Source organism: Amphiura filiformis, chromosome 6 (genome assembly GCF_039555335.1).
Source record: "Amphiura filiformis chromosome 6, Afil_fr2py, whole genome shotgun sequence".
Lineage (NCBI taxonomy): Eukaryota > Metazoa > Echinodermata > Ophiuroidea > Amphilepidida > Amphiuridae > Amphiura > Amphiura filiformis.
Genome location: NC_092633.1, coordinates 72,321,150 through 72,344,513, shown reverse-complemented (window position 1 = coordinate 72,344,513; position 23,364 = coordinate 72,321,150). Strand labels below are relative to the sequence as shown.

The following is a 23,364-nucleotide window of genomic DNA, read 5'->3' as shown; positions in this document are numbered from 1 at the left end:
GAAAAACGGAACATCACATCGTTAATTCTCAGGCCTTTGTTAACCAGATCAAAGACTTAAAAGTAGAGCCTGATGAGTCCATAGTGTCTTTTGACGTGTCGGCATTGTTCACTTCTATCCCTGTGAAAGAAGCTCTCGTCGTCGTTCGCAGTTTGTTGGAAAATGACGAAACCTGGAAAGTAGGGACAGCGGAAGATCTAGAGGTGGACGACATCATCAATCTCTTGAACTTTTGCTTGAGCACGACATATTTTGTGTTCAGAGAGAAATACTACCAACAGAAGGATGGATGCGCAATGGGCAGTCCTTGCAGTCCGCTGGTGGCCAACGCGTATATGGAGTATTTTGAAAAGCGAGCTTTGTCATCCGCTCCTCATCCACCACGCATGTGGGTTCGCTATGTCGACGACACATTCTGCGTTATAAAAACTTCGCACGTGGATGAATTTACAGATCACATAAATTCGCAAGATAATAACATTAAGTTCACCAGAGAGGAAGAGGAAGACGGGCAACTTCCTTTCCTAGACACTCTGATCGTGCGGGCTAGCGATGGCAGTGTGAAGGTCAAGATCTTTAGAAAACCAACTCACACTGACCAGTATTTAAGTTTCGCTTCCCATCACCCACTGGAGCACAAATTAAGTGTGATCAAGACATTGCTTTATAGGAGTGAAATTGTTACGGATCCGGAGGATAGAGCTGAGGAAATTGAACACGTAAAAGGAGCGCTCCGAAACTGCGGTTATCGCGACTGGACCTTTTTCAGAGCCCAGGAGAAGCGTGAAAAATCAGCTTCGCAGGACGAACCGGATAGTGAAACTTCCAGGGGGTTCACAATAACTTTACCCTACTTGGAAGGAACTTCGGAGCAGCTTCGCCGAGCATTCAAAACAGCAGGTGTTCCCACAGCCTTTAAACCATACCGCACACTCCGGCAAACACTTGTGTCACCGAAAGATAAAGTAGACAAATTAAAACAGTCAGGGACCGTCTACGAAATCTCCTGTTCAGACTGTGATGCTATGTACATTGGTGAAACAGGTAGAAAGTTGGAAAAACGGCTATCTGAACATAAATCAAAGGCTGCCGGTTCCAAATCTGCTGTACATGAGCATATTTCCAGGAGCAAAAACACCCATCAAATAGACTGGGAACACGTAAATGTGCTGGAAAAAGAACCCAAAGAATTTTCCAGAAGGGACCCAACTTGAACAGAGACACTGGACTGGATTTAGATCCAGTTTGGGACAACCTACTCATACCAAAGACCACCAGGGGGACGAGGACCACACCTTTGACGTCATCTTCTAATAGTGTGACGTCATCGAAGGTTGTCAACAAGCCATAAACCATCAGAGCCATAACATCCGGCTGAGGACGCAGTTGGTACTGTGAAAGCGCTCCCGGTAAGCGATCAAATTTTAAGTAGTGTTGAAGTCAAAAAATTCTTCTTATAATAAAATAAATTTTAAATAAATTTTGGATTTCTCAAAAATGATATCAATTATGCTAGACAATGATATCATAGAACCAAGTAGTGAATGGAGTTCACCATGTATCCTTGTTCCCAAGCCTGATGGTTCATACAGATTAGTAGCAGATATGAGAGCTGCAAATGTTCATTCAAAGACAGACTCGTATCCTATTCCAAGAATTGTTGATTGCATAGACAAAGTTGGGAATGCAAAATTTCTGCTTTTTGTACACCATTTGGTCTTAATTACCAATACAAAGTTATGCCATTCGGTTTGAAAAAACGCACCTGCAACATTTGTGGTAGACATAGAGGGATGTGAAGCGTGTGTAGATGATATGATTGTTTACAGTCAAACCTGGGAACAACACATGGAACAACTCCATCAATTGTTTAAGAAGCTGTCTGGGGTACAATTGACAGTCAATCTGATAAAAAGCGAGTTTTGCCATGCCACAGTCACATACTTGGGATATGTTGTAGGCCATTGTTGGAGATTGTCTTCTTGCCAAAGAGTTAAGTGTTTGGAGAACTGCACAAGGAGTTAAGTGTTCGGAGAACGGCGCAAGGAGTTAAATGTTTGGAGAACTGCGCAAGGAGTTTTAGTGGTTGGACAAAGCAGCACCATTTCTGTGCGAGGATTTTATACGCAAGGATATATAAATGCAAGTGTACAGTGGACTTCGCAGATTTTCGCAAGACAAGTGAATAAGGATATATACATCAGCCGTACCAGTCATATTTTACTTTGAATTAAAGATTTTGATTTTGTTAACTTAATCCAACAGTGTATTGTTGTTGTGCATTCGGGTAAATTTAGGTAAAAGATGATTTTGGCCTTGAGTCAGTACGACTCGTAACACTTAACCCTCGTGTACTGGAGGCACTGTTTTTAACACGTGTTTATTGCAACCCCCTTCCTCATGGATTATCTGTACTAACCATATTATCTTGTTTTTGATATCAAAGTATAGCTATGTGTCTTCTATATTATATCAGTATGTCATTATGACATCATTATGTGAGTACGCCGATATTCTAATTTGAAACTTGATTGGTGTAAAAATTCATAATATTTGTGATGTAACGCTAAGGGTGGCGAGTTCAAAACACATGGCCATTTAGGAAAACGTGATGGTGGCATTCTCTGTATATGACCGAAGTACCGGAGTCTTTTTGTTGAGATTATCTATACTATCTGGTTGTTTTTGATATCAAAATATAGCTATGTGTCTCCTCTATCCATAGATACTAATATGAGTATCAACAGTCTCCATATTATGTCATTATGAGTACACCCTCAAGACAGAAATATATGGAAATTCATATTTGTACACAAAAACAGTTTTCACAAACTTTTGGCTAAATATGAATTTAAATCATTATTCTAAATGGCAAGTTTGAAATCAATAGCTCTTAGAATATTTTCATAAGAACAACGCAAAGAATGCTGAGGTTGCCTTCTCGGACCGAGGGTAACCCTTACATCGGGTAAGATGGTAGGTCAATATATTTGTATATGAGTGCAAAGGATGGTCCCACAATTAAAGTCGTTTGGATGTCAATTTTAGCGTTGAGCGTGACGGATAAAATATGATCATGATGATATGGGTTATAACTTGTCTCGAGTAGCTACGAGATATTATCAATGAAATATCCATGCAACTTTGTAACTTTTGAAGTTTTGAAGTTTGTATCTATTTGTTGACAACATTATACTAGTTCTATAATTTTGCACAGATGCAAGTTTACTCAAGGTCTGTAGTTTAGAACATGGATTTATGGTGGTGAAAAGTTTACATTATTTTGTCGTGCTACTTGATTTACTTACTTACGGTTCTCCTAAAATAACTGGTTAATGAAAAGATCTTGCTAACGAAATATTCATGTAACTTTGTAACTGTTGAGGTTTATGTTAAGCTTTGTTTATGTCGTCGAATTCAAGAACTGTATATTGGTTGAACCATTACACTAGATACAGAACTTTGCACAGATGCATGTTTACTGTATGTTTATGTTTAAGATAGATAGCAGATCATGGTAATGGAAAGCTTGCATGGTTTTGCTATCTGCTACCTGACATGCCTGATGTTAATATGATGTTAGCTTAGCTGCTTAGTACTGTTGTCCTACCATGTCCTGAAAATAAATCTCGTATTGCTTCAATTAAGTTCAATCATAAGGTCTACAGTAATAATCTTACACGTTTTATATAAAAGTTGCTCGTTTATTCGATGATCTCTAAAATACGTTATTGTTCTTTGCATTGCTGGAAATTATTTCTTTGATATACGATACATACGAGGGCCTGGTAATTAATGCAACTTTGCCTATGCTAGTCCTAGGACTGTTATCCGTAACACAAAATTATAAATTATAAATAAATTAGTGAATGTTACAGTACTGTATCTGGACTGCTAGATGCATTTGCTTTTAAGTCTTTTTACTTTTACTTAAAAGTCTGTAGTATAGTTGTAATGTTGGCAATAGACAGTTCATATAACTCTGTGAAGTTCTTTAAACCAAGGAATTTAAGTTTTATTTTACATGGAAACATTATGTTTAAAATTAATTACATTATATAGACTTTTTAGGCTTAGAATTAAAATGTAGAATATATCATATAATTGGAATGTAGTTACAGTGCGTTGGATTTGCAAACAAATGTGCACATTGGTACTGTACGGTATTATGTGAGGGTCGAACTACAATACATTGCATTGCATGAGACTACACGTAATAGGAGGTTTTGTTATTATCTTGCTATATAAGAATAAATAATGATTAAATAGTTATGTTACATAAATTGTCATAGCTAGCTTTTCAAAGATCTGTATTCATAGGAAATCCTGGCAATGGGAAATCTACACTGATGTGTTACACTACTTGGTGTAAATACTTTATTCTAAAAATACATTACATAACTCATAAAGTTCATACAATGCTTGTTATGCAATGATCTGACAACTTAACGTGTATGGTATTTTGCCTAATTACATTTGGTCTGCAGTTGTCTTAGGTGATCCTGGTAATGGAAAGTTCACTCTTGCATACATTTTGCTAAAGATATAATTTACATAAATATAAAGTTTTGGTATAATTTAAAGACAAATGTAGGTGTAAATTGTGTGTAAATCAGGCATACACGGCTATGTTTAGAGTAATAAATTAAGATGGGGTTATGGTTACACTCTAACTATGTGTATTAGCATATGTGATATCTGTCAAATCCTGGGTACCGTTTTAATAAAATCGCAGCCCTAAATTGTTAATAATAATTTCGAATATATCATTATTATTAATAGATCAGGTAATTCAGAATTGCAGATAAGTATCACGTAACGATAATAGCTTTCTAAAACTGTTTTTTTTTTTTTCTATTATTTGCTTTTAATTATCATTAAATTAAAATTAGCCATATTGCTCCTTTTGGATAATTACAAAAAATGTCTTGTGTTGTGCAGCGATTACTTTCATTGGTACATGCACCAAAGCATCAATTTTATTATTTTGCACTTAGTGGATGAAATTAATTTTCATCAATGAACTTGACACAGTATGACCTATAAGCCTAGTACATGTAGTATAATGTTCCAATAATACATCATCATAGCTAGGCCATTGAATTATAACATTTCTTCTGCCATATGTCTGGAACCAACGCCCTCTTTGCAATAGGTCATCGAGAGAACTTGACTTCTCAGACTAGGACACTTTGCGTATTACTAAATTTGCACTTGTAAAATTTCACTGCTAATATCTTTAAGAATCAAAATTCAATTCAATTTTAACAGCAATATGCGAGAAAGTCACAAAATATATGCATTAATTTTCGTATGCATTTATAATTTGTTGAGTTCTTATAACAAAATATGGTGACATTGGTGTAGGCTGCTATCAGTAAGTACGTGCATTATATTTTCAAAAAAGTTTTATCACTGTATAAAAATAAATTTTGGTTTAGTTTAGTGAGGAGGTTGTCACGTGATCACATCGCAAGCATTCTTGGCATCTATGGTAGCTCTGAGGATGTTCACCAGCCTCGGTTTCGTCCATTTGAGATAACGAGGGCTGTTCACTCTCTGCATCCCATCTCAGGTCTGATCCCGCTGTGTAGGAGCGCCTTATACCATCTTTTTACCACAGTACCTATTCGTCGGCAGTTCGGTTGGCATCCGTTGACAGGGTTATAACGGGATATACACTCACTTTCATTTATATATTCCAAGGTAAGCCATTTTTTGTATATTTCTGTGTGAATTTGTTATCCATTTTTGTCATCCTTATATGCCTGGCTGTCATAAGTTGCTTCTTTAAGGCAAAAGCATGCAGTTAAAACTTCAAGCATTTGATGGCAAGTTTACTTTATGTTTAGACCTAAACAAACTTATGTCATCTATGTTACTGCAACGATTCAAAAAGGCTCTTTTGCATGATGTAAGATATTGTCCAGAATATATCTTAACGAATCCCTTACATTTTAAACTTGTATTTTTAATTATGGCCTATGCATGACGAGCATAATTCTGGGCAACCCCTCGACCTATAGGGTGATTTGCACATGATAACTTGCATAGTGTATAGGCATATATCGTTCTTTTTGGCACTGGGTCAAAGAAAATAGTTTTAGTGTATAGTAGGCTTCCCCATAATTGATTCATAAGGACATGGCAAATGACAATTTCAGCACTATGACACGCTTGTTTTTACTACTGACCGAGTGCGATCCCCATCATTAAAAACGTCGGCTGCTAGCTGTCACAGTACATCAAATAAAACGCCCCCTAGAGAGGAGGCGCGTGCGGGAGTTAATGTACAGCTCGAGTCAATTTCCCGATTCCATAAAAGGTATAGCCTGTGTTGAGTATCAACTTTAACATTGGATGGCATAGCGGTATACGCTACGTTAGGGATCATGACAGAAAATGCACTGTCATGCCGTCTCCTCCTACTTTGATGACAGCAAAAATATTTACATGAATAACATTTGAACCAAACTTCACTGTATTTCCTAATTAAAATTATGAAAAAATTAATTAACCTATTTTATATTGGGCGTGCAATTTAAGATGTCCAAATAACAATAGACTTTGAGAGTTTCTTTTAGCCTTCAACTTTGACATTATGCAGATGTTGATGTATGACTATTAAAAGATGATTTAATTTTGTTGATTTGCTTAATATTTCATTCACTGCGGTTTGCTAAAAGTCTTGCATAAATGTTAATATTTAGCGGTATATAATATTATGGTGCACGGTGAGATGATGGCAATCCTTTGTTTTAGGATTTGGTTTTTAATTATTTCTCATATTTGTAGGTTTGTGGTGAGAATAAGGTTAGGGTTAGGCATACGGCTGAATATATTCCTTTATAATAATTCATTCTAGCTTTTGCTTCTTTCTTTTTTAAATCGATTTATAGTATTGCGTTATTTTTTACATTAGATCGAGTTCTGAAAACTTTTGATAAATAATTTGATTTGGAAGTGTACACGTTATAGTTATGGTAGTTTTAAAAAAAATGGTTACAAAAATTCGCTTTTTGGACTTTTTAATGTATCAATGATTTTCCAGGCACATCAAATTGTGATTCTAGTACTGTATAGATACAATATTAATGAAATAATGCATTGCTTTGTTCTCGTTTTGACATATATTACGCCACTTCCGGAAACATTTGCAATTTGCCGCTATTGCACTTTGATTCAATTTAAATAAACTTAAAAAATCTAAAAAAGTATCACCCAAAATATGTTAAAGGGGCATTTCGTGATCCACAGCCTCATCCCCCCACTTTTCTCCAAAAAAGTTGAGATTTTTATATCACTGGAATACTCTGGCTACATAATGTTTATGTACAAAATATTTCTTGCAAATTAATTCGTTTGAGCAAAGATATCGCGAAATTTGAATTTCGTTCTGGTGCACCAGAACGAAATTACAACGTATTGTCTATGGAGCAGTGTAATACACATAATCATGCATAACTCGCAAACGCAAAATCGGAATCAACTGAAATTTTGGGAATATACTTTTTTCGTGGATATGTACTGAAAAATGTCATAAAAAGAGGATGCTAGGATCACGAAATACTCCTTTAAAAGCATTCCAAACACTAAATCTCATTGAAAAAATGATTATGAAACATTTAATTAACATCTATACACACTTTCTCATTGACTGTTTTTGTTTCGTTTGTTTGTTGGTGTGTTTGTTTGTTTACTTGTGTATATGGTAATTAATGAATATGTTCAATCTGGTAATATCACAACTATTTTACAGAAAGAAGATGTTATAGAGGATAATTTAAATGCTTCAATAAAAAAAATGTATCTCACTTGCTTGCATTAATTTTCGATAGGACATACATTTATAGCAGGAAAAACACCACTTCTGTTTCAGACTCTTATCTCTTTTAAAAAACAGAAGTGTTATAAATTACAAACTTTAAAAGTACAATAACAAACATTATTAACGGTACACAAAATATATCATATTTGTTTTTATCCTATTAAGTTGGAAATGTCGAAAAAATTAAACGATGAAATGTTTATTTATCTGCACATAAAAAAGAGTGTCACAAAAAGTACAAAAAACAAAACCAAAAGCACCAGAAGTATCTTCATTTAGTAGAAGTGGACTGACACGGATTTTATATTTTGTTTAATGGCATGTTCTTTGATAAAATTGAATTCTATGTAGGCCTAATTGTTGATATTTTATTTTAACAAAAGTGTTTACATCATCATATTGAATATGTAACAATTTCATAACAATAAATAATAGAAATTTGACTTTCTTTTGTTTTAGGAAATCTCTATTTTTTTAAGAAAAGAATTTTTGCTTGCTATTATTTAAACTATTGGTTGAAATAGAATTGGAATGTAGTTACAGTGCTTTGGATTTGCATGGTACTGTACGGCTACGGTATTATGTGAGGGTCGAACTACAATACATTGTATTGCATGAGACTACACGTAATAGGAGGTTTTGTTATTAATATTAATTTCATGCTATAAATATAAATAATGATTGAATAATTATGTTACATAAATTGTCATAGCTAGCTTTTCAAAGATCTGTATTCATAGGAAATCCTGGCAATGGAAAATCTACACTGCTGTGTTACACTACTTGGTGTAAATACTTTATTCTAAATTGGCTGAATAATTTTTAAATATAAATTGAAAACAAATAATAGATGACTAAAAAATAAGCATTACATTGACAAGTTCAAATATCTTGAAACACAAAAAGTATAGATATGAATGTGCAGTCATTTTAGAAGAAACTTTTTATCACTACAACCCATGTACGACCTACAGACCTTTCAATTTAATATATTATTTTAACGCATGTCATTTCAAAATGTCACTTATTAAGTTATAACAATCATATAATCTCTAAACCAATAATTGAAAGTGAGAATGCAAAGTAAAAGTCACAATTAAATCTTCCCTAGAATATGTTACTCTACAGCAAGCGATATTACACAGCGACTTCGGATTTGAAATACCTGACCCAAATATTTTGAATGTCAACTAAGACTGCATGGTATACGCTGTCTATGTATATGTATCTATAGATAGAGCGAAAATGAAAATGAATATTCTTGACCGCTCTCTTGTCTGTGCTTAAAATGACTACCATCACTTTTGATGATATATTACTGTAGGATAGGCTATACATGATGACATGACAGGGCGTGGTTTTGTTCAATAGATAGGAAAATACACATAATAACATTATTAGGCCTACAGCACCTGTACAAAAATAAATTTTGGAATGTACATGTAAAATATAGTAGAAAAGTTTCATAATAATTATTGTCTTGTCATACAGACGTATTTTTAACTTTAGAATTTTGATTTGATTCAACAATAATTACGAAAATCACACTAACGAGCAAATGATATAGAAAAGTTTATGGAACTACTGATATTAGGCTTAGATGTTGTTTCCTTTCGCTTAAGGCCCTGCTGTCTTTTATGATAAAAAGTTCCGAAGCTGATTGAAAGAAATGTTGCATAATTAAGTAAAAAAATGTATGATATATACACATCACAATGCTTGATTTTAACATGGCATGTCATCACATTTACAGCAGTCATCACCGTTTGTCTTAACTGCTATATAAACTTGGTAAAAGTGCGCCCGACACTGTGCAAAAATATACTAACAGACATTCTATAAACCCCATATCTGATAAGGTTCTGAACAGAGCAGCAAGTATACACGATGAAATATGAACCATTTTATCTTTGATTATTATTCAAAGCGTGCGGTAATTTGTCGACAGCTAGGGTCAAATTGTGCACACGCTTTACATGTATAGGGCCTACATATAGAGTATCATAAAAAATAACTTAAGCATTTTTATCAACAGCAGTATAGCCTACAACATTTTGTTGCTAAAATTATTGTAAAATTTTCATTTTTAATTGTAAAATGTGTAAAAGTACTCAATATTTCATTTTCTGTATAATTGTATTTGAAAATATAGGCCTATTACATCAGGTTAGCAATCATAAAGAAATCTCTTTTCATCGATCATAATACTTTTGTTTTGTCACATATAAATAGCTATAGGCCTAGTCGTTCTAATTGCTCGCTGTAATTCAATACCGGAGTTAAAATTAATTTAAGAATGGGTCAGGTAAGCAAGCCCGGTAAGCAAGTTTTTATCTAATGTCCCGTTTGACACATTACGTGTATCACTACAGCATAATTAATTTGAAGCTCACACGTCACGCGTCTGCCTTAATACGATTACCCTTGACATTAGACATGACCATGTAGGCCTACACCAGCTGTTATGTCGTCTGCTCAGCTTACTATAAGTGCATGTTTTATTTCAGGCCTGTTTTATTTCCTGCCATTTATAGCGCCCTCTTGTTTACGTACCAAGATTTTTAATGTTGTAGAACCCTGGGAATGGTAAGATCGCCTTATGTGCATAATTGTCTGTGGTCAGTTTTATTTATTGATTTGTGTTCGGGGTGTAGTGGACGTCGGTGCTTATGATTGTTATGATGGTGTGAGAGTGGGTGGTTGGTATGCAGATGGACAAGTTATGATGATTTATATTAATTAAAACGTTACCCTGTTCTACCTGATTGTAGCGTTAACTTTCCATTTCCCGGTGATCCGCAGGAAACAAATTTGATGAATTTTTTGCTCGTGTTTCATTTTTACAGGTCACGTGACACCACCTAGCTTTCCATCATGTCTGACGTAGAGTACGATGACGAGGTTCGTATTATAATTTGAAAAAACCAGATAATGGGAAAAAAAGTTGTGTAGGCCTATTGTGTTTTACTATTTCATAACTTCAAACTTTAAAGGAGGATGTCCGATGTCATCACATGTTATTTATACGTTGTTGGAAAGATATTGAGCCTCAATAATTCCCAGCTCGTATTAAGCCCTCTAGATACGAGTGTCAAAATGTGTATTTATATACAATTTGGCTTACAAAACCCGACAAACCATCTTTCAGCCCTAAAATTTCACAGGATAGATCAATGAGAAGAAGATGGATGTTTGACAGAAACCAGCAACTCTATTTTGAATCGAGAAAAGTGGGGATGATGTGAAGATGACTTTGAACATCCTCCTTTATGTTATACAGAAATTAAATGGACACAAAAAAATACCTGAGAATCTGATATAATGTCTAGTTAAACTCATGGATGCAAAATGTTTGATTATTGTATTTAAATGTTTTAGATTACATGGTATCCCGGGAGGGGGCCACTTGAAATTGACACGGGGGAATCATCCGTGAACATGGACTTTCACACTCATGATTTATTGGACAAGGAATACCTTTTTTTCACGGTTGTTTGATGTGATCATTTATTAATTTTTCTATTTCAATTCTAGACCTGGACAATACCAACAGCTATCACACAAATGTTAATTATATTTTTCAGCGATTTTTAACATAGATTTTCGTATCTATTATCAAATCATTCAACTTGTTCTGCGTTTTTTAGTAATTTTCATTTTATAAACAGTTCCTGTACATTTGTGTGAAAATTGAGGGCGCTATTTAAATGTATTTTAAATTTTAATTAGGCAATTAATATTTTTTCTGTTCTAATACCGATATACAAGTGTCTACCCCTTGTAAAGATATAAACAAGATTTCAGATAAATAGCGCCATCATTGTTCAACATTTCTTTAAATTGCACAGTTTTACATGCCATCAAACAACCGTGATATTTAGTACCGTATCAAATTTGCTTGTCTTAAATACCCTATTCACGTTATACGTAAGTATCATGCGTATAGTGTTTTTGATCTTGAAAATTACCCTTTTTACGTGAATCTTTGTTCAGGATGATACCCACTGTTCAATGAACTGGTGTCCCACTTCTTGGACATGATATACGCTGGCGAAGTTATGTAATAATCGGATTAACTACCATAGCAATAGGTGAAAACAATTTTTGAATACATCGTGCGGCACTACAAGCAGGTTGCACTCATCACATGTGTATGTCTACAATCAGGTGCGAGTGATCAGCATGATGTGGTTCAATGCAGAGGTATCACGTGAACGTACCAGTGCAGCGCGTATATTCAAAAATTGTTTTAACCTATTGCTATGATAGTTAATCCGATTATTACATCACTTCGCTAGCGTATGAGAACGTAGATTGGTTCATCCAGTTTGTTCGCAATTTTCCGCCAAAAAAGAAAAAAAAATGATTTTGCAACTTGCAAATATAGCAAGAATCAAATCAAATAAAAAAAATCAAAACTGAATTGAAGATTCAGTAACACACTACTGCCTTGGTGATAAAAAAAAAGGTTATAATAATTATGGCTAAAATGCAAATGAGTTGAAATATGAACCAGTCAACGTCATGTTTATATAAAAGTAACGTACCTCTAAGGTCAGACATTGTGTCTGAACTTTATATATGCGGCCTGATATTAAAGACACCATTGAGTAAATGAATAGACGCGAATAATATTTTCAGGTAGTTGCCGAAGAGGAAGAAGTTGAAACACAACCCCAAGAGGAGGTCAGTATCTATGTGACCCCACCCATGGTAACCGTGGTAACGATTTTAACACCCATGGGTGATTATATAACCAATTGAAATGCTGTGAATGAGGTAACCATCTATATGAGGGTTGCTGTGAATGAGGTAACCATCTATATGAGGGGTGCTCAACATGAATATGATGATAATAATTGTCACCATATAACACTATAACCTTATGTACTTTTACCGTCGCGAACGACCACTTTTATGTCAACAGAGATTGCGATTTGCCGATATAACTTACACCTACTTATCCAGAAAGACAGGAGTCGAACAAGGAATATAATTATACTTTCCATGATGGGACTAGCAGAATTATACGTATTGCATATGAATTATACTGGTTTCGTGTATGAATGTAATGCCATGGCAAATCGCAATCTTTTGTCCTCACCTATCTTAACTATGTACAATTTGGAATAACGTAGAATCCTGTGTGTAACATCCGTGTTTTCTGGACTATCCTATAGAGCATTCCTATAATTGGCACTTTCCTGTCGTTGGTGGGGTGAACATCTATCTCTTTTTGTCCTAGCGTTTGTTATTTTATAATATGTGGAAAAGTGCCAATTATAGAAATGATCTATAACATGTAGAATATACAAGGTAACTTCATATATAATGTTCCAGGGCTGCTAAGTAATAGTGATTACAAATTGATTAGGTATTGCAGAAACCCTTTGAGACTTTGAAATAATTATATGCCACCAAAATATCTTTCCAGCCTTCAATCCTTCGTTTTAGACATTTATTTTTTTGCAGTGCAAATTTTCCCTTTCTTCCCTTGACCAATACATTTTGAGCTGAAGTATGGAAACATTATCCTGCTCAAAATGTCCCGCGCCCCACAATTGTTATTGGAAGTTTGGAGGTTATCAGGGGGATTGCAGTACTAGAGAGGATGCATGCATTAGGTATTACAAAACGTAAGCTGTTACTATGAAGGATTTTTGGTATTAAAATCTCTCTCTTTTTTTAGCAGCCCTGCAAGTAATATTATGGTGTATGATACAGATCTAATTTTTTCGATGATCGAACTGTGTTATAATACTTATAATATATATTATAGAAAGCTCTGGAGCCTCATTTACAAGCTCTGTGAATGTCTCCGTTTTTTCATTGCATGAACAACAAGGTTTGCTTTACAGAAATCTGGATCCAATGTAAGAGTGTTTAATAGATTGACCATGTAGATCCTTTTCTTGTATATATATTTCAATATACTCATTAACACCCTATATCTATATAGAACCTGTAGAAATATTTGATCTCAAGTTTGGTCCTGCGTAGAACTTTCAGCCTATAACAAATTGTAAGGTCATTATTTACCCAGACAATATTAAAACATCATTTATTAATCATTGTAGGTAAATTGTGTGCACCTATACTATTTAATTAATAATATTTTTTTACAATCAGCAGACATACAATATCATAGATTATGATTGTCACAGTCAACTCCATCTATAGACAAGGAGCAGTCTATTAACCGATCCTTTAGAATCTTGCAATGCACATACGACCCTTTTCCATTATTTTTTTCCATTTCTTTTCTAGATAAATGACGTTTCATTAAATGATCAGAAATAGCTCTTGCAACCAAGAGTATATCGTGTGCAATTGTTTGTATGAAACGGTTAATTTAACTCAAATAATACTGTAGAGATACAGCGAGGGAGAATAGCATTAATACAATTTAATCATAAACAATGTGTGTTAACTATGAAGTGGTGCAGTATTTTGTGTTTTTTGTTGTTTATATTGAACCTATTGTAAGGCATTGAAAAGTAGTACTTTTTGAAAATAGGTTACAGAAAGGAAAATGATTGAACATGTTGAACAAGGCAAAATAGCACATTGGCTCTCATTGTCCTCCGTAAGGTGTTCTCGCTTTGGCCCTTCATTTGGCTTTATGTAAGTGTTTAAACCGACCAAAAGGAAGCATCTATTGTAAGAATGACAACGCTCATACTACACTGCATAAACGAATGGATGAACGAATGAAAATAACAACAGGTTTAACTTTACCTAATGGTGGGCAAATTTGAACCAGAATTTCGCCCATTTTTAGACTATAATAGATTTGAGCAGCAGCTACAACATTGGGCAAAACCAATTTTGTAGTTTATACTTAGGAGAAAAAATTACCTAAGACAGTTTGACCAAACGCACTCTTGATTCCTCCACCTAATACATCCTTCTATCATCAATCTACGCATATATAGGTAGCAGCAGAGGAAGAACCGGCAGCTGCAGATGAGGTCAGTTATGAAATGAATGTGACCAGTAGTAGACTAGACTTCCCCAGATAGAGAGTGCCATCCATATCCCATTACTGACAGACCCATATGTAGACTTTCAACTGAGATATTAATTATTGATACCAAGTCGAATCACTGACAATGGCTGGGTTCAAATGTTTGATTTACAAATAGTAACTCGACACACGCACACAAGCTTGCGGGTTTTTTTTTGTATCGTTGGGGTTTGTAAGACTCGCCTACAGCTCAGAACTTGGTGGAGCGTGTTTTCTCAGTCGTAATATCTGCCAGGAAATTTTTTAAGCGGATTTTTACGTACTTACAAAAACGTAACGTCAGGGGTATTGTTCAATCGATTCGTACCTGGTATTAACAGTTCATGTGAAGCTATGTGACCCCTTTTCACTGCCAATGGAACTTCAACCCATTGTTTTGAAGTAGTTAACCCTTTTTCAAGTAATTAGGCATGTTTTATCCACGACATACAAAGATATGTGCTTTACGAAAAAGTAGACCAAAAGTTTGGTTAATCTGAATATAAGATACAATGGTGTTGATCAGGTGTTACGCACCTGCTATTGGGATTACCTTTACAATGTATAAATAAAAAATTAACATGAAATCAAAACAATATCAAACATTTCAACCGGTCTTTATGATGTGATTTACAATACCGTCGTATAAATCATTGAAATCAGTCTGGTTGTGCCTTTACACAATTGTGACTGAATTATCGAAAGCTGCGACAAACCGATACCGGAATATTTATTGACCAAAACAGATTAATATCTCAGTCTAATTGGACGATGTAACAATAGATTGTAGGTACTAACATTATTGTAGCTTTGTTTTTGAACACAGATATCAACATTTTGCCACTAAGTCCACATGAAGTGAAGTGTATTATGTGTATAGTCCACTTTAGTATCTTGCAGTTTTCCATTTTCTATATTCCTATAGCAATAGATAATACTATATCTTTGTATCATAGTTTGAAGTGAATGTATCTCATAATTGCCAATAGTGATTTTGCTTGCAAGAGGCAGTGACAATAAAACTTCGACGCCCGCTTTGACGCAATTATTATTAGTATTTACCAAAGATGTATGAGCGCTTGCTGTTGCAGTGGGAAAAGACGCTCTACTTCGTAGACCAAAAGCTTGACGCAAGTATACACATGCGTTCAATATGCGTATAAGTCAACCGCAGATACAGATTTATATTCGGTGAAGCCAACGAGGTTTGTACAACCCTGAAAAAAACACTTTCATCTCTGCTTCTATACATCGATAGATAGAGTGATTCTGGAAGCAAAGGAAATAATGTTAAAACTCTTGGACGGATCTAATCTAACACTACCAGATTCCTAGTGCTGTCACCCAGAGGTACACTGCTGTCCAGCCACTGTATTGGTATTCACATCTGGAGTCAGCAGCAATAGGAATCTGGTAGTGAATCTGAATTACATGGCCTATATAGAGCCATTTCATAAGATCATCGCGCTTTACAATAAAAAGAAAAATTAACACACGGACTTTACAAATGCAATAACATGTTAGAAACATAGTAAAATTGATTAATTGCATCGGTTAATATAATCTTCTTTCTTTCTTTTCTTTTCTTTTCTTTTCTTTCTTTCTTTCTTTCTTTCTTTCTTTCTTTCTTTCTTTCTTTCGTTCTTTCTTTCTTTCTTTCTTTCTTTCTTTCTTTCTTAGAAACATGGTACAATTGATTAATTGCATCGGTTAATATAATCTTCTTTCTTTTCTTTTTCTTTCTTTCTTTCTTTCTTTCTTTCTTTCTTTCTTTCTTTCTTTCTTTCTTTCTTTCTTTCTTTCTTTCTTTCTTTTTTTTTTTCTTTCTTTCTTTCTTTCTTTCTTTCTTTCTTTCTTTCTTTCTTTCTTTCTTTCTTTCTTTCTTTCTTTCTTTCTTTCTTTTCTTTCTTTCTTTCTTTCTTTCTTTCTTTCTTTCTTTCTTTCTTTCTTTCTTTCTTTCTTTCTTTCTTTCTTCTTTCACCATTTCTTTCTTGAATGATCTCTTGAATTGCAATTGCAATATTGTCCGTAAATGTGTAGTGACAGTGGAACAAAGTAAGGAAACATTTAAATTCATTATAGTTTCATTAAGATCTTCACGTCGTCATTAGTTTAAGTACAGAAACTTGTCACTGAGCTTCATTGGTTAGCTGTGCAATATAATACATTAACATGATACTGATCATTGTCCGTAAATTTGTAGTGACAGTGGAACAAAGTAAGGAAACATTTATGCATGAATGAGGTCCGTTAATTACAGGAAGAAGCCGAACCAGAGCCCGAACCCGAGGAAGAACCGACAGGCGATGACGAGGGGAATGAGGAGGTCGGTTTAAATGATGCAGTTCATTAAGTAGTGTTGTGGTCAATCCCGTGAAGTGTTCGTGATGTAATATTTTCTCTATTATCATTACCAGCTTTGTAACTCATTATAGGCAATATACTGTCGTGTCCCGCGATCTCCATAGTTTCAACTAGCTCTTATCATGCTTATTGTATCCATTTATCATCGATAAATTTACATTAACTCATAAAAACATCTAGTCAAAATAATGCAGTGGTCTTGTCGTGTGATCTTACAGCAGTTGCTTATAACCATGGTTCTCCCAATGTTGTCCTTCTTGCAAGGAGGTACAGTATTTTTGCCGCCTTACGAGGGCTCCCATCTGTTGCCCCCATTAGTCTTGTTTTTGCTGCCTCTCAAATCTTGCCGCCGTATAGGCAACCGCCTAAATGTTTACAACCTTGCTCAGCATTACTGATGTGGTCTCTGTTTGTGTTTATTGTAACATAATATAGAAGCCTGGGATAGAAGCTCATAGACCGGATACCGGTATAACGCATATAAACCAGGAAAGTGTTTTTTCTTTTGATGTTTTGAATGAGATGATGTTTTGAATGAGATGATCTCTCATTCGTCTTATCTCTGAATGAAATGAAGGTGCGTGGCACTAACAAGTCTAATAATATGTTTGTCCTGATGGTATTGAAGCAGTTAGATCCGAAAGCTTTTATAGCGCCATAACCAAAGGACTTCGTCAGGAGATAAACATAACTAGAGTTAATTTTGTGCTCAGCGAGCACAACCCTTAGCCATTGCCATTAGCCTAGTAACTAGAGCTAGAGCTATAATTAGTCTATGAACATTGACAAATGGGTATTACCCAACCTCTAATTCTGCCTAACTGTATAATCTAGTAATTAACGTGTGAAACGTGCCTAACTTTACATTTCTGGTCAATTTATATTTACCTTAATCTACCCTCCAACAATAAGATGCATTTTAAAGGCATTTGGTCACATACCAGAAATGAAATTATCTTTATTCTCAATTCTAAAAGCTGGTGTGTGTGTGCAAGTGACGTCATTGTACTATTTGATCTGTGGAAGAAACATTTTGAAGGTATTTAGTTCCGTACCGGAAATTACCACTGAATGAACTTTGACCCAAATTCTGTGTACACTCATTAGACACTGGTTATTATAGCCGATGCATATGTGCAGGTGATGTTATTGTGCTATTTTCAAATTAAAATTTCTAGAAGAATAAACATTTATTTAAGGTATTTGGTCCAATACAAAAAAGACCCATTAATTACCTTTGACCCCGATTCTGTGTTCACACATTATGCATAAACATAAACGCATAATATGCATAAACGCTAGTAACGTCAGTGTGTAATGTAATTTGTGGGAGAGGAGACATTTTGAAGGTATTTGGTCCCATGCCGGAAATGACCCCTAAATGACGTAAATTGAACATTGATCTAATATCCTGTCGATTTGACATGATGTACTGGATTATTAATGTTCTTTGCTGATTAGGCTAATACATGGGATGGAAGGTATCACGTATGGTGACATTGTGAAAGTCCCCTCTCCCTTCCACCGCATATGGTTATGTCCTTTATGGAGTAACTACGTGACCATATTATTGCAAATGACATTCCTGAGTCCTACAAGATGTCAGCCATCCTTGGATTGTTATTTTCATCCACCACTTCCGGGCAACCTTCTTTCGTAAAAATTTCCCTGATATCTTGCAGAAACCGATTTAATCATTTTGTGGATAACGCTTCTTCATCTCTGTTAATCGGAAATTATAGGCACATGATGTCACTACAAATGACACCTTCCATCCAATTTATTAGCCTGATCTTAGTTTAGCAACTACTCTCTCGGCTACCCTAATCTTACTTTTTTCATGCAAATATTTTCATACAGTACTCGTATGTAATGGGAAATCGTTAGGATATTGGATCAATGTTCAACTACAGCCTGTCTCAAAAACAATTGTGCAAGTGAAAAGCGCCCTCTTTGGCAATTAGAAGATACCGTTGTGACATAATGCTTACATCATCGTCAAGGGCGTAGTCTTAGCTCTCAAATGCCGTTTGTTCTGTTCACTTTGCTTTTTTTAATTTCGAGATATGCTTACTTAACAACGAAAGGGTAAAATCACAATTGTGCCACTTTTACTAGTTCTAGTACTTTTACATGTTAATCAATGATAGCATTAAGTTTATCTAGAGTTCCTTCGAGAAATCAAAAGAATGCCTCAATTACACAACAATACAAAATTGTTTTTACTGTTTTTACTGTTTTATGACGATACAGGTATAATGATTTTATCCTTTCGTTGTTAACTAAACATATCTCAAGATTTAAAAAAGCAAATTGAACAGAACAAACGGTTTTTGAGAGCTAAGAATGTGCCCTTGACGTTGATGTAAGCATCACGTCACAACGGTATTTTCTAATTGCCAAACAGGGCGCTTTTCACTTGCACAATTGTTTTTGAGACAGGCTGTAGAGTTTGCAGAATTCTTCTTTTTATTGGCAATGTTGCAATACTTCTGTATAGTGTGTGTAGCTGATGCATATGTGCAATTGATGCCATTCAACTGGTAGTTCAGGTGATGGTTGACCATTGTTATTATTGAGTAGGGAGCTGGAGTATTCCCTCCATTTTACAAGAAGGTTCTTCTCACTTGTTGTTGGAGTACCACCTCTTTTCTTGACCTTCAACTCTGGATTTCCTGTTTTTGCCAGAAAGATCATGGATAATTTTCCATGTGGTGTACGACTCGTTCAGGCTCGAGTTGAGGGTTATTTTATCATGTAATTTTACACGGATTCTGGATATTGTTGTTACTCACACAGCTCGGGGTGCCACATGGTCTAGGTTTACCAACTTATTGCTCGGCTACCTCTATGACAGCATGTTCTAATTGATGGTACATGTACCTCTGAGTTATTGGTGCTGATGTATCGTTGCACTGGTTGATTTCACATTTGTTTACCGATTTAATTTTAATCTGATCTTTTTATGGAGGTCTTTAAGCTTCTTCCAGTCAAATTGTGGTCTTTTGCTGGGTTTCCCGTTGGTAGTTCTTAGGATGCAAACAATACAGAACCTGACGATCCTGTGTTCGTAATCATGGTAATCTAATTCCACTGAATTGTAAAGCTCTGCAGTTTCTTAGGGAGTTCAGGATACACTCAGGATTCTGCGGTAGCATTACAGTAGGAATATATATACTATCTTTCTATCGATTCACTTCATTGTCTATTATTCCGAACCATATGATGCTATTGCAAAGGCTGCTGACTTGCCAGGCCATGCGTTAAAGGGAATTGGAAGTCTACTTTTCCATAAATTGCTCGTGTTCTGAACCGCATTTCGACCAATTGCCAGCCTATGCTTGATCTCTTGAGTACAGGTGATGATGGATCCCAGAAACACAAAACTCTGCACCTCTTCAACAATACCACCATCAAGTGTGAAGTTATCTACTTGGTCTTTCCTTTCGTCTGATATGACCACGATTTTGATCTTCTTAGTGTTCAACATTAGTTCCCTTTTGTCGCTTGCTGTTTTCACTCTCTGAGAAGGTCCAGTAGCTCTTTTCTGCTGCCACACACGAAGATGGTGTCATCTGCGTACCTCAAATTTGTAAGTCGCTGACCCCAATCATCACTCCTCCTTGGAATTCTGCTAGTGCTTCTCTCATTATTCTTTCAGCATAGATGTTGAAAAGCTAAGGGGACAAGATGCAACCTTGTCTGACACCTCTTCCAATTTTGAACCAGTCGGTATCACCTCTGTTAGTTCAGACAACCGACTTCTGATCTTGATAAAGTTTGTTGATCAGCTCTACCACATGGTTAGGAAACCAATCTCTCTCATAAAGGGAAACACTGTCAAATGGCTTACTCTAGTAAATGAAACATAAGTACAGTGGTACAGCGTGTCCCCTGCACTTTTCAATGATGTTCCTGGTGTTAACAATAAGGTCTTTAGTGTCCCTTCCAGCTCTAAATCCTGCTTGTTTTGGGGCAATCTTAAACTGTGGTTCAACTCAGGGGCGTAGCCAGCTCAGGGTGGACAAGGCTGTAAAATTTGAATATTTTTGGCTAAAGCTTGGAATTTTTCAGGGATTTTATTAAAGCCCCTTTCTCAGTTGGCCTACAAGATTGTTTTCACGCACTGCCCAGCTCTAATTAGTGGCATACCGTAAAAACTCGATAGTTAGCATATGGGCTTACTATCGAGCGCTTTTAAAACATGCAAACATGAAGAGTCCCATCCACAAAAGTGTAAAGGTTTTGAGCAAATCATCGATACACATAGTTATATACGTGTAAAGCTGCAAATGTGTGTCTCAACCCCATTAGCTCAGTTGGTAAAGCGCCGGACTTTGGTACAATTTCATGTTTTCAAAAGCGCTTGATAGTAAGCACATATGCTAACTATCGAGTTTTTACGGTATAAGTTTATATGATGTCCAGTCTGCCAGGGTGAACAAGGCTCTAAAATGTGAGTAAAATATAATGTTCTTTTAAATTGCGTTACAATCGTAACCTGTACTAGCAGAAACAGAGTATGATCGATCCTACCAACTGCCAGAAAAATGCAAGCAAGCAATGTCGTCTGTACAAGTACGTAAAAACTCCCGGTGAAGTAAAGTTTTGAACAGGGATTGAATACAAGCATAACGAGTGTCACGGCCCTGCTATTACCATAATGCGCGCGTCGCAGGTCCTATAGTAGTCGGTGCAACTCGCCACGTACGCGCGGGATTTTAGCTCCGGCCCACGGTTACACGTGGCATTGAAATATCATGATATAACAGAGAATAGGTTTTTCGTTTTCAAGGCGATTTTGCAGCAGTTACATCGTTTTCACGGTAAGCTTTGTGTGTGATGCATGCGTGCATGTACGTGCATGTGTTCAATCAAAGGAAAGCAACCGAGACCGGCCTGGTCCCGGAATCTAGCCTGGACTACAATGATAAGGCATAAGTCTATAACGAAAGCCTTCCGTGTATAATAATATTATGTAACCAATAAATGAAGAAAGAATACTTTAATAAAGAATAATATAACAAATATTTACTGCTCTATATTCGGGATCTGGTGGAATCCATTGGTCCTAGAGATGAACCGACCTCAGTCTCGGTCCTGTTTCAGGGAATAGCATAATGGGTATCATTTTCTTCCACGGTAAACCCAGCAACTTTCACTGGCAACCGCAGCAGTGTCATCTGTTGATACACCTTATCTGCAGGAAGTCATCAGTGGGTGATGCTTGTAAGAAATTTGGGGTAGAAGTATTACAGAGGTTATTTAAAGCAACAAAGACGATCAAACACTAGTCTATTTAGCTGATGCGTATTGAGACGAATTCATACATTCATTCACACACTCATAACAGAATAGTTACCAACGTGGAAGAAAAAATTTGACATAAAAGATTACACCAAGTGACATTATACAGATCAGATTCACTGACACACCTAATATCAAAACAGTGCTACACCCCGTCAATCATACAAAGCCCAGATACCTCAGGAGCAGTAAAATATGTTTATACTATACACTGTTCGGCGTATAATTTGTAAAGACTCATAACATTGTTAGAATTAGAATTAAAATTAGAATTGCGTGCACGCAGTTGAGCGCGTTTTACTATTTTGTTTTGCTCAATGCGTCACTGGCGCGCGCTAATGTGAATTTATGTGAAGTTGGGATTTTATTAACGAAAACTGAATACTTTTTGCAAATTATAAGCCGAACAAAGTATAATAACTGAACAATGATATGATTGATTTAATTACATTGCTTTTGTGTTGTTTTTAGGCATCCAAACCAGCATACATGGATACAGAGGTTAAACCAGATCCAACCCACCATGCCCCCTCAGCTGTTCCTGCTAAACCACCGTAAGTTTGAAGTACTGTACTATTTATCAACATATTTTTGCACTCTTGACGATGCGCGCCGCATTCTAGGTAGTCACGGTCCCATCCAGCTTGTGGTCCTTAGTCACCAAAGAAACCGTGTGGTTGTTAACCAATCACTGATTGGGTAATAGTTTGGTAATGTGACAAATCTTTCAATTCACCGACATAGGAACAGGAAGTGGAAGAAGAAATTGTGCCAAAAAAGCCACAACGGTCATTTTAGTCCGGTTGCTAAATGTACGTAAATTTACGTAGAAGATATTAGTTTTGGTGTCGTTTAAGAG

The 23,364-nt window shown here is 35.7% G+C and overlaps 1 protein-coding gene across 4 annotated transcripts in view; it reads left to right on the top strand.

Moving 5' to 3' along the window:
• The first annotated feature begins 5,497 nt into the window (after positions 1-5,497).
• LOC140155983 (uncharacterized) overlaps positions 5,498-23,364 on the top strand; it is a 35,862-nt gene continuing 17,995 nt past the window's right edge. The window contains exons 1-6 of one of the 4 annotated variants that reach the window (XM_072179028.1): positions 5,510-5,706; positions 10,675-10,729; positions 12,470-12,514; positions 14,764-14,799; positions 17,095-17,160; positions 22,977-23,059. In XM_072179028.1, the coding sequence (XP_072035129.1) occupies positions 10,703-10,729; positions 12,470-12,514; positions 14,764-14,799; positions 17,095-17,160; positions 22,977-23,059 (257 nt within the window). In that variant the 5' untranslated portion in view covers positions 5,510-5,706; positions 10,675-10,702. Of the gene's footprint in view, positions 5,707-10,674; positions 10,730-12,469; positions 12,515-14,763; positions 14,800-17,094; positions 17,161-22,976; positions 23,060-23,364 lie in introns of all 4 variants that reach the window. The other 3 variants (XR_011859448.1, XM_072179026.1, XM_072179025.1) reach the window with 3 other exon arrangements.